Source organism: Eptesicus fuscus, chromosome 11 (assembly GCF_027574615.1).
Source record: "Eptesicus fuscus isolate TK198812 chromosome 11, DD_ASM_mEF_20220401, whole genome shotgun sequence".
NCBI lineage: Eukaryota > Metazoa > Chordata > Mammalia > Chiroptera > Vespertilionidae > Eptesicus > Eptesicus fuscus.
The window spans coordinates 56,178,403-56,190,983 of record NC_072483.1 but is presented as its reverse complement, the minus strand read 5'-3'; the positions used below and the strand labels follow the sequence as shown (position 1 = coordinate 56,190,983).

At 36.7% G+C, this 12,581-nt stretch overlaps 1 protein-coding gene across 1 annotated transcript in view; it reads right to left on the bottom strand.

Moving 5' to 3' along the window:
* Positions 1-12,581, bottom strand: part of ITGA4 (integrin subunit alpha 4) — a 76,682-nt gene that overhangs the window by 18,890 nt on the left and 45,211 nt on the right. Inside the window, exons 16-17 of the mRNA XM_008138743.3 lie at positions 7,771-7,920; positions 5,488-5,564 (exon numbers count right to left, since the gene is read on the bottom strand). Coding sequence (XP_008136965.2) covers positions 5,488-5,564; positions 7,771-7,920 — 227 coding nt within the window. The remainder of the gene's footprint in view (positions 1-5,487; positions 5,565-7,770; positions 7,921-12,581) is intronic.

Below are 12,581 nucleotides of genomic sequence, written 5' to 3'. Positions count from 1 at the left end.
GGCTGCACTGGATTGGAAGATTGAACTAGGAAATAGCATGTTTTCGTGTACAAGGCATACAATTCATCTTCCCCAACCTCTGTGAGGCACACAGGGGTGGGTAAAAGTAGGCTTACAGTTGTGAGTACATGAAACACTGAGTTAATAAAGCTATTGTGTAACAGTCATATCCTGCATGCCTTTTTCTATACGAACACCTGTAAGCCTACTTTTGCCCACCCTGTATATTCCTACTATCTCCATTTCAAAAAATGGACATGCTTGTTAGACTAGCTCTTTCAGGGGCTAGCAGCTTTGTGGCTGATGTTGACAATTGTCTGCTGTCTAGTCAACAGATTGCCCCTTTTAGCTGTTAACAGACCCAGCATTGGGCAGCATTCCCTTGATACTGCAGACGACAAGCCCCTAGTTCACCTTCAGGGAATGAATTATGAGCGCACTAATCTGAGCACAATGACTCCATTCTCCTCCAGCCACAATGGGCCCAGGGGTGAGTATGTGATACAGGTCTCGCTGATCAGAATTCGTCTGCTCAGGCACTGCCCTTCCTGAGGACACAGACTTTTGCTCCTGTCCCTTTTTTTTTTTTTCTTGCTGGGAACCTTGGTGCTGCTGCAGCCATCTAGTGACCGTGAGGGAAAAGCCAAGAGAACTGGAAAGATAACCAGGAATGTTCAGATTTTGGTAGGTGCTCACTAACCCTGGCACAATAATTAAATGCCTTTATGTGAAAGCCACTATTGCTCGAGAATTCTGTTCCTTGCAGTTAAAGGCATTCCTAAAGGATGGGAAAGCCATGGTTTCACTTGTGCGGGAAGCGTGGCTGAGGAACAGAAGAGAACTATCGTTTACATCAGAATCTCTGTGCAAGACTTGATTTCAAGCTACCTCTGTGATGACTAACACCGGCTGTTATATTTGTAATCTTGATAGTCATATTTGTTCATCTTCATTTTGCAGTCGGTAAGTCCATTTGAACATGATCTATTCTCCTGAGAGTTTAGTCATTCAGGAGAAAGCCTCAACTTAATGAAAACACTAAGCACTGTTTAGTTTGCTGCTGGCAGTCTATCACTGCCGTCTTCAGCCACGCACGTTCTTTGCCGAGTAAGTGCATTTACCTAAAGCGGGTGTGTAGCTCTGGGGCACATACATACCGTTAGTGCCAGTAGAGTTATGGGCAGGAGAACGCATAGAACATATGGTCACAGTTTGCCGAGTATTACAGAGAAGGGAGAGAGGACACCTAAGTGAGACAGGCATCTATCTGTCTGATAGACTATAATTTACTAAAAATGCAAAGCAGTTTGTCAGAATCTTTTACTGCAGGCCTAAAAAATCGATTAGAAGAGTTTTCATAAGAGAATTTCTTAAATAAGTTATCATTTCCAAAGTAGAAACCACCTGGAACTCTCCTAATTGATACAAATGATGCAGGGCTTATATTTCACACCGGCATTCATGCCACTTCAAATCTCATAAAACTAAAAAAAAAAAAAAAAAAAAAAAATCTCATAAAACTGAAAACTACTGACCCAGTCATAGTCGGCAGCATTTTGGGGACATAAGAGACAAACTCTGGACAAATAACTAGTATATATATACAGAAAATGTTTAGACTTCAATGGCAACATTCCATTTTATGGCCAAACTAAAACTTTATCACAATCTATAAATATTCTAACCATAATTTATCAAAAATACCTTTTATGAAAGCTTCATGCATAGGTTTTGTGCTATGCACTTGGGCCGGCATTACTGCATTATTTATCTTTAAAACACCTTTCACAGAGTAGGGACTCTTTTACCTCCTTATCCAGGAGGAAGGTGGTTTATAGAGCTTAAAAGGCTTCTCTGCAGCTAGCAGAGGGCAAATACAGAACTTGAACCCGGTTTGTTTGGTTTCAAATCTGAAACCACCACTACCACATTGCTTCTAAGATCCTAGTGTAATAAGAAACCCTTGGAGCCCCTTTAATAAACAACATTTTTGGCCTGGTCCCCATCGCTTCTAATTTGGATGGTCTGATGGTCTAGGAACCTGCATTTCTATTAAGCATTCCAGGTAATTCTCCTAAAAGTGACTCAAAGGCTACAACTCGAGAAACATGGCTGTACCCTCAGGTGCCTGCCATTTTAAATGATAATGGACTTGATACTTAGATGTTAAGAAATAGTATCATTTCAACTTAATGATGCAAATTAATGATAATGTAATAGCTTATTGTGAAAAAATATGCAATGAATAAAAAATAACAATTCAATTATATTAATATTTGATCTCTTAATTCCAGATGTATTTTCATTATTCAGAAAAGAAGCATTCTTGGTAAATTTTTGTACAAATTTTAATAGGTCAGAGGGATTGCAGTGAAAGATGACCAAGGTGACAGTGGGAGTTTCTGATTTAAGAGAATAAAACGTTACTTATTTGTAGCTGAGATAAGCTTTCACACACACAGCTCTACTGATCAAAGGCCCGTGGCAGCAAAAACACCAAGAACACTAAGCATTTTAGGAGGAAAATAAATACACAACTGGGAAGGTTATACATTTTTCAGCTAATACATCAACAAAGGCACCACACTACATGCTGGGATGCAAAGTAGTTAGTAGTCACTGTTTTTGGACTAGCTGAACAGCCAATCTGGATAATTAAGTATAAAGTCCAATTATTAATCAAATAGGTTAGGGCTTCTTGGCCCTCAATTGTGGATGCTCAAGGCTATACTGGCATTGCTTAAGTGAAAAGAATTAATTTATTCTCTGCCATATGTGTTCCTACCCAGCAGGGTACTCAACACTGTTTGTCAACCTTTTTACTCATTCCTAGTTGACTTCCTATCCCATTTATCCTAACTCTATTTTGAGCCTTTCCCCATGCCTTTCATGTTCCCAGATCTATCCTAAAGGCCTCCATTTTCCATAGTGCTTTTTTGTATCCTGGCCATCCATGAATTCTCTACATTTTATTTCCTTCCACACTGAGTTTCTTAATCAATGTCAGGCGTCTTTTCATACCTGCTCAGCTCAAGATAAGGACAATTTTAATTTCTTTCTAAAGCGAACTCCTCCACCTGAGTTGATCTCATATACTGGGGTGTTTTTTTTTTAGAACCTTGTACCACTCTCAGCAAACACCTATTAGTCACTGACAGTGTTCCAGACATTGTTTTGGGCAATATCAACACAAAGATGAAAAGACAGGAACCTGCCTTGAAGCAGCTTACAGGATGGTGTGGAGACAGACAATGGTCATGAGTGGCAAGTGCAATGAAACGAGGGGGCACAGGAGGACTTAGGTTTATGTACCTGGAGACAAAAGGGACTTCACCTAGGAAACAGCTGAGATTTGCAAGATAAATAAAAATTAACCAAGTAGATACGTTGGAGAAGTGAAACCAAGAAGTGAAACTATTCGGAGTTCGGGAGAGCATGGTGTGGCCAAGCAACTCTAAGTAGTCTGCCACCAATGGAAAAAGGCCCCAGGGAGTTGGTGAGAAAGAACACTAAGGAGTTTAGAGTTTAGGTTATAATGACCCAGTGAAGCACTGTTATCAGAGGTGTACGTGAGAAAGCTCCCGCTGGAAACATCATGGCAGAGGGATTAAAATAATGTTAAAATATGAGACCAGTACTCGAGAAAGCAGGAAAGCCTGTGAGCTATGTAGACTATTCAGTGCTTGGCATGAAGCAATAGTACTAGAGACAGAGAATTAGGATGGGGAAAAACAAACAAACAACCAATAACATCTAGGTGGTTATTATAGGACTTGCTAACTTATTGAATAGTAGGGTTAAGAAAGGGAGAAGAATGCAGATTGAGCTCCAGAGGACATGTCCAACAGACACCTGGATGTGTGGGCGTGGAACTCAGAGATACTGATTTGGGCACTGGCAGTGTAGGCGGGCCAGGTGAGGTCACAGCTGTAGGTAAGATAGCCAGGGGAAAATATGGGAGTGTGAGAAAGAGGTGAGAAAACCATTTGGGGAATCAACAGAGCCAAAATCAAATATCTCCAAAGACAATTGAGAAGGAGAGGCTAGAAAAGGAGAAGGGAGTAGGGTGTCATCATGGAAATTAAAGCAAAAGACATTCAAAAGAGGAAGTGAAAAGCTGTCAAATGCTTCAGAGAGTTCAAATAGGTACAAAAAGTGCCCCCTGGATTTAAGTAGAAAACTTCTCTCTCCAGTTTCTTTCTTTCCCTGCCTCTGCATGATTAAATAACATGATACAGCCACTTGTTCCCAGTATATTTTCTTCCCGAAGCACTTACCCTGTCATTCAGCTACTGCTGCACTGAAATTTCCATCCTACAATTTGCCAGTGATATTTTTCCACAAGTCACATTTTAAATGCCAACTCCCATGAGCTTTCTCAGTCATTATGCTATCTGGTCTCTCTACAAAATTTTACAATATGAGGTCCCTCTTTTTATATTGGCTATTTCACAGTGCACTCAGCTTTCATCTTAGTTCTCTTCGGTCTCCTACAGGGACTCCTTATTTTTGTTAAGCCCTTTAAATAAAACTGTCCCCCCAAGTGTTAATCTTTAGTTCTTTTCTCTGTGAAGTGCACATTTCACCTTCTCCACCCCCAAGCATTCTCACAAGTCAGGAATGTGTAGAGCACTTCACAGTAATCCGGGAGAGCTGAAGTCCCACCAGATTCAACATGCCCCCACCATTAAACTTGCTGCCTTTATAGAGTTACCTCCCAATATAATTTCCCACTTTTCTGTCCTGTCACCGATGCCTCCTTCTCCTCCTTCATTTCCCATATAGTCATCCCTCAGCCTGCGCTGTGCATTCTATCCCTGATCCTCATTCTCATGTCTGCCCTCTCATATGCAAAATAATTTCAATATAGGGGACCTAACAGGACAAAATTATAATGGTTTATTTCCCATAATAAAATAATGACAGCAGTCGACATTTATCTAGTGTTCTCTATATGCTAGCTACTATTCTAAGCACATTGCATAAGTTTTCTTCTGACTGTTTCCCCTTCTGTGAATTTAGAAGAACAAGATGGTTTATTCCCTCTCAAAGGCGTCATATATATTTAGGAATTTCTTTGTTTTGTACATCAGTCTGAATTATGTAATCATTTTTCTGAGTGACACAAAACTAAGCATCATGTAGTGAAGGTTAGCTCATTTTGCCATCAAAACTCTAGTAAGAGGCACTGACAAATGTCTAAAACACAACTAGAATTCTACTGATGATGACTTAAGGCACAGTGAAATCCTAAAATATCTTTTTAGTTACCAACAAAAGATTAAGAAATGCTTCATAAAGCCTTGGTGTTCACATATTCTTGTTCTTTCGAAAAGCGATAATCTCTCTCAGTTGAATCTTGTTCTTTTCCAGTTCTTTAAATGCAGCTAACCCCCAAGTATTAGTTCTTAGGCATTTTCTCTTTGAAACCCACGTGCACACCCATTATCCCATCTTGATGAATAACAAAGAGTAAACTAGACTTACTTCAAAAATCCAATTTTCCCAGAAACTTGTAAATCAGCAGAACAATTTTCATGGGCACAAAACCTTGCAAAGTTTACCTGGAAATAAAATATGACAGTATTTTATTGTTAGTTCAGTTAGTAGGCATATTTCTGTGTTTTTTTTTTAAAGACAGATATCTATGATACATGAGAATAAAATTAATAAATCAGATTGATAACTCCTTATTTTATCATTTTTGAGGAGTTCAATATGAGAATTAATTAGTAGGTTTCAATGAAAAATAATTATTGGGCTAAAAGAACTAAATTCTTCTTATAGGTAAATTTAAAACCTAAATTTGTTAGGTGGGAAAAGGATTTTTTTTCTTTCATAATAGTTGTAAGAAAAAAATTTTAAACCAAACTTTGGTAGTAATCTATGTAAGTATTGAAAACCCATGCTGCCGAGATGTTCTTTGCCAGGTTCCTCTCCATTTTCTGATGCTTTGATTCCACTTACTACATACGAGCCTGGCACTGAATTTTGCAGCGATTTTATGCTTGTTGAAAAGAACCAATTGTTGAAATTTAGAAATTTCACTTTAAGAACACACTGAGCAAAAGTAAACGACAGTGTATCATACCTCTGAGCATTTTAATAGGACCAGGAGATACTATAAGGTACATGGAAGAGCCGAGTTTAAAAAGCCAGACAAAGAAAAAACATGGAAAGAGCAGGGAGGGGGGAGGGAAAGAAAAATGAGAGGCGAAGGTGAGAAACATTGAGATGCAGAAAAGAAAGAAATCTAGAAACTCAGAGAAGGAGCCAGGTACATGAAACGGCAAAGGACTCGAGTGTTGTCAAATTGCATGTCAGATCACAGACTGCCTGTACTGGGGGAGCACAAGGAGAGTGTCAGTCTTTCTCTAAAGGATTAGGTAAATACGATTTTTTCTATCACTCTTAGTTATAAAACAGGTCGTTCTAAGAGTCAAAATGTTAATTATTATAACTACAGACTGCTTAGGTTTTGGCTTGTGCTCTTAAAATAAAACACATTTAAAGGTACTTGCTATTGAAAAGTGAAGTCAAACAGAGGACTGAAAAAACTAACCTCCAGAAATATTTTTATATATGGGTATAAAGAAAGTTTGCTCTTAAGTTATTATCTTTATTCAATCTAATATTGTAGACTAGACAGTGGTGATTGTAAGCTCAAATATCAAAGTGACTTAGGGGCAATTTTGTTGGGACAGGAAATGAACTAGACTTTAAAATGTCCCTTTTATCTTTTACATTCTGTGTATCATTAGCAAACATTTTAATGAATGCTTTTACCATACCCCCAAACATCCTGTTGACTATGTCTTTGTGTTGTTGGATAGAAAAGTTATGAACAACTGGACTCCCAGAAATAAACACTTGGTCAGTGAATCTGATATATTTTGAGATAATCTTGAAAAAGTAGTTCACTGGTTAGAATGCAGGATCCATCCCAAAGTGCAGTCAGTGCTGGGATAGGACTGGAAAGCATACAGTTAAATTTTAAAAGAGAAACTATTGTGTAATATAAATACATGTGCCTATAAGTGAGTAAAACCCAGCAAGGGAATTTGACTAACAAGACATGAGTGAATCATGGGAGGGGTGAGTGAGAGGGAGACACAAATGAGAGAGAAGAGACAGTAAAAGGAGAAAGATAAACTAAACACACATGATGACACAGAATAACCAACTCATGAACACAACTCACTCCTACTATGAGTGCTCTGTAGTAATATACTTTCTTCCCTGGCAAGACATCAAGAGAGAAAACTAACATTTTATGTAGTATTCTAGAGGCCCAGTGCATGAAAGTCGTGCACTTGGGGTGGGGGTGGGGGGTGTCCTTCAGCCCAGCCTGCACCCTCTCGCAGTCCAGGAGCCCTCGGGGGATGTCCGACTGCTCAGCGCTCCTGCTGTGGGAGAGCACTGAGCACCAGGGGGCAGCTTCTCCATTGAGTGTCTGACCCCTGGTGGTCAGTGAGTGTCATAACCACCGGTCATTCTGCTGGCCAATTTGCATATTACCCTTTTGTTTTATAGGAGAAACCACTGCTATGACTAAATGCACATTTTAAAATATCCAGTTCAATATCCTGAAGGAAATATAAATAATAAAAATGAAAAACAAGACATCCCATAAATCTCTTTTTATACAAAAGTTTTATACAATTTTTAAAAAGATTAGTTCATTTTCCTGGAATTATGTAATACTTCAAAAAAACCCCCACAATTTTTAGTTACATGTCACAATTTTTGAATAAAAGAAAATATTCCTACTGTTTTTTCAATTATGTCTTTTTCTTTCTTCTGCTGAAGAATTGGCTGGAGTGGTGGGAATTCCTCTATACTTCGTTTACTGGTGATATCATGCCCAAGGTGGTAAGCAGCTACAATCTGAATTGGATTGAGGATGTCTCGCACATCTTTCTAAGGAAATTTAAAACCATATGAATTAAAAATAAAGTGAAGAATGTAAATTAAAAAAAAAAAAACAGAAAGCTCCTCCTTTCCTGCATAAGGCCAAACACAACACATGGAAGTAAAAAAATCTTACCTTTTAATCTAAATTATTTTTTAAAAATGTGAATGTCTATATTTTTCACATTACAAAAACATTCATGTGTTTAGAAAAAAAACAAAAATAGCATAAAAATAAAAAACTATAGCTATCTAACATTATATAAAGGTCTACATTGAGCATATTTTCTTCCATGGTATTTTCTATGCATACTTTTTATGACTTGACTTTATAACATAGCAGTTTTCATTATAAACTCATTGTAGATCATTTCAAAGTAATAATGAACATTTTATTCTATTTAACATTGCCCTCTAATAGACTTGTAGAAATACAATCTCTCAATTTATTCAAGTTTTCTTTTTAGATCTTTCAGTGTATCTTTATATAATTTGATTCATTTGCTTTCATTTATGAAACATATCCTTTTATGGACATTTCCAATTATCCTTTCTAACAGGTTATGGATGGTAATAGCAAAGTTGCTTGTTTTATATATTCAATATTTTATCCTATTCACTGTACTGAATCTTCTTGCTAGTTGTTTTATAACTTTTCTAGGATTATTATTTTCACACTTCACAAGAAAATAACTCTTGAATTTATTTATCAATTATACAGAAATTGTAGCCCATTCAGAATCCATTATATTCTGTATGCATTCTTATAAATTTAATATCTTACCAATTTTTAGTTGTAATTGACAGCCTTTCTAGTGAGTAATGTTAATGGGCCAGTTTTCTACTTATCTATAGATACCCCAGGATAGGAATATGGCTTAAACATCACTGTCTAAGAGCAAACACAAAACCAAAACCAAACAAAAATTAAAATAACTAAAAAACAACAAAAAACAAATTATTTTCAAAGCTCATGAATTAATAATCTCTAATGGATAATAAAACAACAACACCCTATCATACTGATTAATGTTGTACTAATTACATCTATAGTAACTTGACACTATCAATGAAGTAAAATGAATACACATATGACATGGAAAAGACATCTATTGTATGTCTTTATGTAATGATTAAAAAAAAAACAACACTACATCTATTCTGTCTTTATGTAATTTTTCCTCTTTCTCACCAGTCAGGACATTATCAATATCTGCAGGGAGGGAGGGAAGGAGAGAGAGAAAAACAGCAATAAAAACATGAAAGGCAAGTGGTCTGGAGGCAGACTACTGGGGTTCAAATCTCAGGTTCATCACTTATTAAATCTATGTAACCTTAGGCAAATTACTTAATCTCTCTGTGGCTCAGCTACCTCATTTGAAAATGGGAATAATAATAATAATGATGATAGTGATGATACTTACACCTTATTGTTGTAAGGATTCAATGGCATAATGTACATGAAACACTGAGCACAATACCTGGCACTTATTAAGGTATCAACAGATGTTAGACATTATCATTATTATGTGCATGTTGCTTTCAAAATGTAGCTATATAAGCCAACAAGGACTTACTGAATTTTAATTTCTTATAAGAAATTCTGATAAACATTTAGAAGAAATAAGAAAAGAAAGAAAATTCAATTACTGACAACCAATAAACATTAAAAAGAAAATGAGTTACATAACAAGCATTAGAGTTGCATTAATTAAGTGGTTCCTGAAAGATTTGGAGCATGAATCAGAGTACTCAAGAGCTCTCATTACTTTTCTAATCTTATACATGGAGATGATTTTATTAAGTGATCTTCTCAACATTAAACCTTGACCATATAGGAATGCTGCAAATCAAGGCCCAAATCCCAAGTTATCCACTTGTGAAAATGGAACAGCTTGAAGCCCTGAGTATTACAATAGCAAACTTGATTAAATTATCCCTGAGGTGTAGGAGCTAGACAGCCATTGATTGTCCCTCCACATGTCCACTGTTTTAATTTTTCTCAGCAAGCTTGCTTTGACCAAATCACATGTTACCTAATTCATACTAATTTTCCACAAGGTCTTCTCTACATCTGGTGTATATTACTTTCATTATCCTAATTAGCTATTAATTATGCTTTTCTCACAATATATAAAATGTACGTGTACTCTTGCAAGAACTGTACTTGACAGATATTCACACTTATTTAACTTTAACAGCTCTACCTAAGGACAATGCTATAATATCAAAAATGTCTTAAAGTGACTAAGTATTTAGGAGGGGAAAAGGAGACTTGCTTAAAATTTTTAGTTTGGATGGGTATGTGCTATCTCTACCAAAAAATAATGAAGATTCCATGCCACATTTTTATGGACAATTTCATAAAATAGGGCACCCACAAGCATGCAAATTACCACATGCTTGAAATTATACAAAATCCGCCTTCTCATTTGACTTTCATGAACATTTGTATCTGTGGCCAACTTAAGAACTGAGCTGTAGGCCCATGCCCTCCTATTGTGCTTATGTAGTGAAGGAATTTATTTAATGGGGCCAGAAATATTTATAAAATATCACTTAATGAAAAATGACATTGAGGTATCAGCATTTGAAGATATCTATTCATAGATCTACTGTGTACAACACAGGCTTTGAGGATGTAAAACTGAAAGGCAGTTCCTATGTCACAGTCTATAACCCATAAATCCACACACAGTAGGGAGAGGAGTGCGGTGACATATGCATACGCAAGTACAGAAGGAGCGGGGCCACCCAATCTACACTTGAAAGGGGATAGGAAGGTTCTTACACAGAAGAATTTTGAGCAAGAATATGATCAAGTTTTAGGTTTGAGGTTCTTAAATTTATTTTTATTATTATTTTTAATTCTCACCTGAGGATATTTTTCCATTGATTTTTAGAGAGAGTGGAAGAGAGAGGGAAAGACAGAGAGAAACATCAATGTGAGAGAAACACATTGATTGGTTGCCTCCTGCTCGATCCTCGACCAGTGCCTGCGCTGGGGAAGAGCCTGCAACCCTGCAACTGAGCCAGAATCAAACACGGGACCCTTCTGCCTGCAGGCCGATGCACTATCCACTGATCCAAACTGGCTAGGGCGGTCTGAGGTTTGTTCTCTTTTTTTAAATATATTTTTTATTGATTTCAGAGAAGAAAGGAGAGGGAGAGAGAGATTGAAACATCAATGATGAGAGAAACATTGATGGGCTGCCTCTTGCATGCTCCTTACTGGGGATCAAGCCCACAACCCGAGTATATGCCCTTGACGGGAATCTAACCCAGGACCCTTCAGTCCACAGGCTGCTCTATCCACTGAGCCAAACCAGCTAGGGCTGAGGTTTTTTAAATGCTCCTCTAGTACTAATGATGGGAAAAGGTTGGAGAGGGAAAAGGTAAAACTGAGGCATAGATTGGAACCTAAGCCAGTAGGACCATGTGTAATTATAATCACTTTATCTAGCAAGCTTGAATCAGGAGGCAGAAAACTATCAAAGATCCAGCACTACAATTTCCTGAAAAAACACACCATCCCCAAGACAGGTGTCCTAACCATTTTATCAGAACATGTTCAGATTTTCCCTCACAGAATTCTTTAAATAGCATCGAGAAGACATTACCCATAAATTGATTAAATATTGATTTTCTGCCTTATGTAATGTATTAATTCTAAAAAGAATACAAACATGTGTAAGATAATATTCTGTTTTCAAAGACCTTACAATCTATCAAAGAATTAACATATGTTGGGATAATCAATTCACTTCTAGAATAGTATAATGTGAGTATAGGTATATAGTTTGCTTGCACTTAAATTTTGAACAGAAATGTATGCATACATGGATTGATTCATAGTGTGTGGGCTTAAAATACAACTGCTTTGGAGCAAATGGCACTTAACTAAACTATGTGCTTATATAAGCAAATAAAATATGTAATATAAAAATAAATCAAATACTCATTCATTTCCTTGACATTATTGAAAAAGATGGGCTTTAGAAACCACCCACAGAGCTACATAACAAAACTCCCTTATTTCAGAAATTTAAAATCTAGAAATTAGGAAAAATAAGGGAAAGAGAAGAATGAACTAATTCACTAAACAGGTAGTAGGCAGGTTGATTTAATGATTTTTACACAACATGCTAATGCCATTGTACTCATTGGCTCTCTGGATACCAACAGCCATTCCTGGCCTAACTAAGCTAGATATTTCTAATTTTTATTGGAAATACTACATTGGCAGGAAGGGAATCCTGTTACTTCCTTTGTTATCCCAATGTAGCACCTTTTTACTCTTCTCAAACATCAGTGAATATTGTGATGCAGAGATTCCATCAAATTCAATGAAGAAATATCATCTAGGAAAACCTCAAGGGGAATCTCACTTCCATGGCTGCTCCAATATTTCCAAAAATTGCTGCCAATTATCGATCAGGTTTCTCTAAATCAAAACAACCTCAAAAATTATCCCTTGCCCGAATACATCTTTAAGATCTAATAAAGTTGTGTATTTGAACACGGCAAAGACAAAAATTCATTTCATATATTTACATGGATGGGAAAACATTTTCTTTGAGGGAAAAGTGATGTTTAGTAGAAGAGAATTTCAGTAGAAAAAAACACTTGAAGGTATATAAAAAAAGGAATCATTTCTCTAATATCACAGA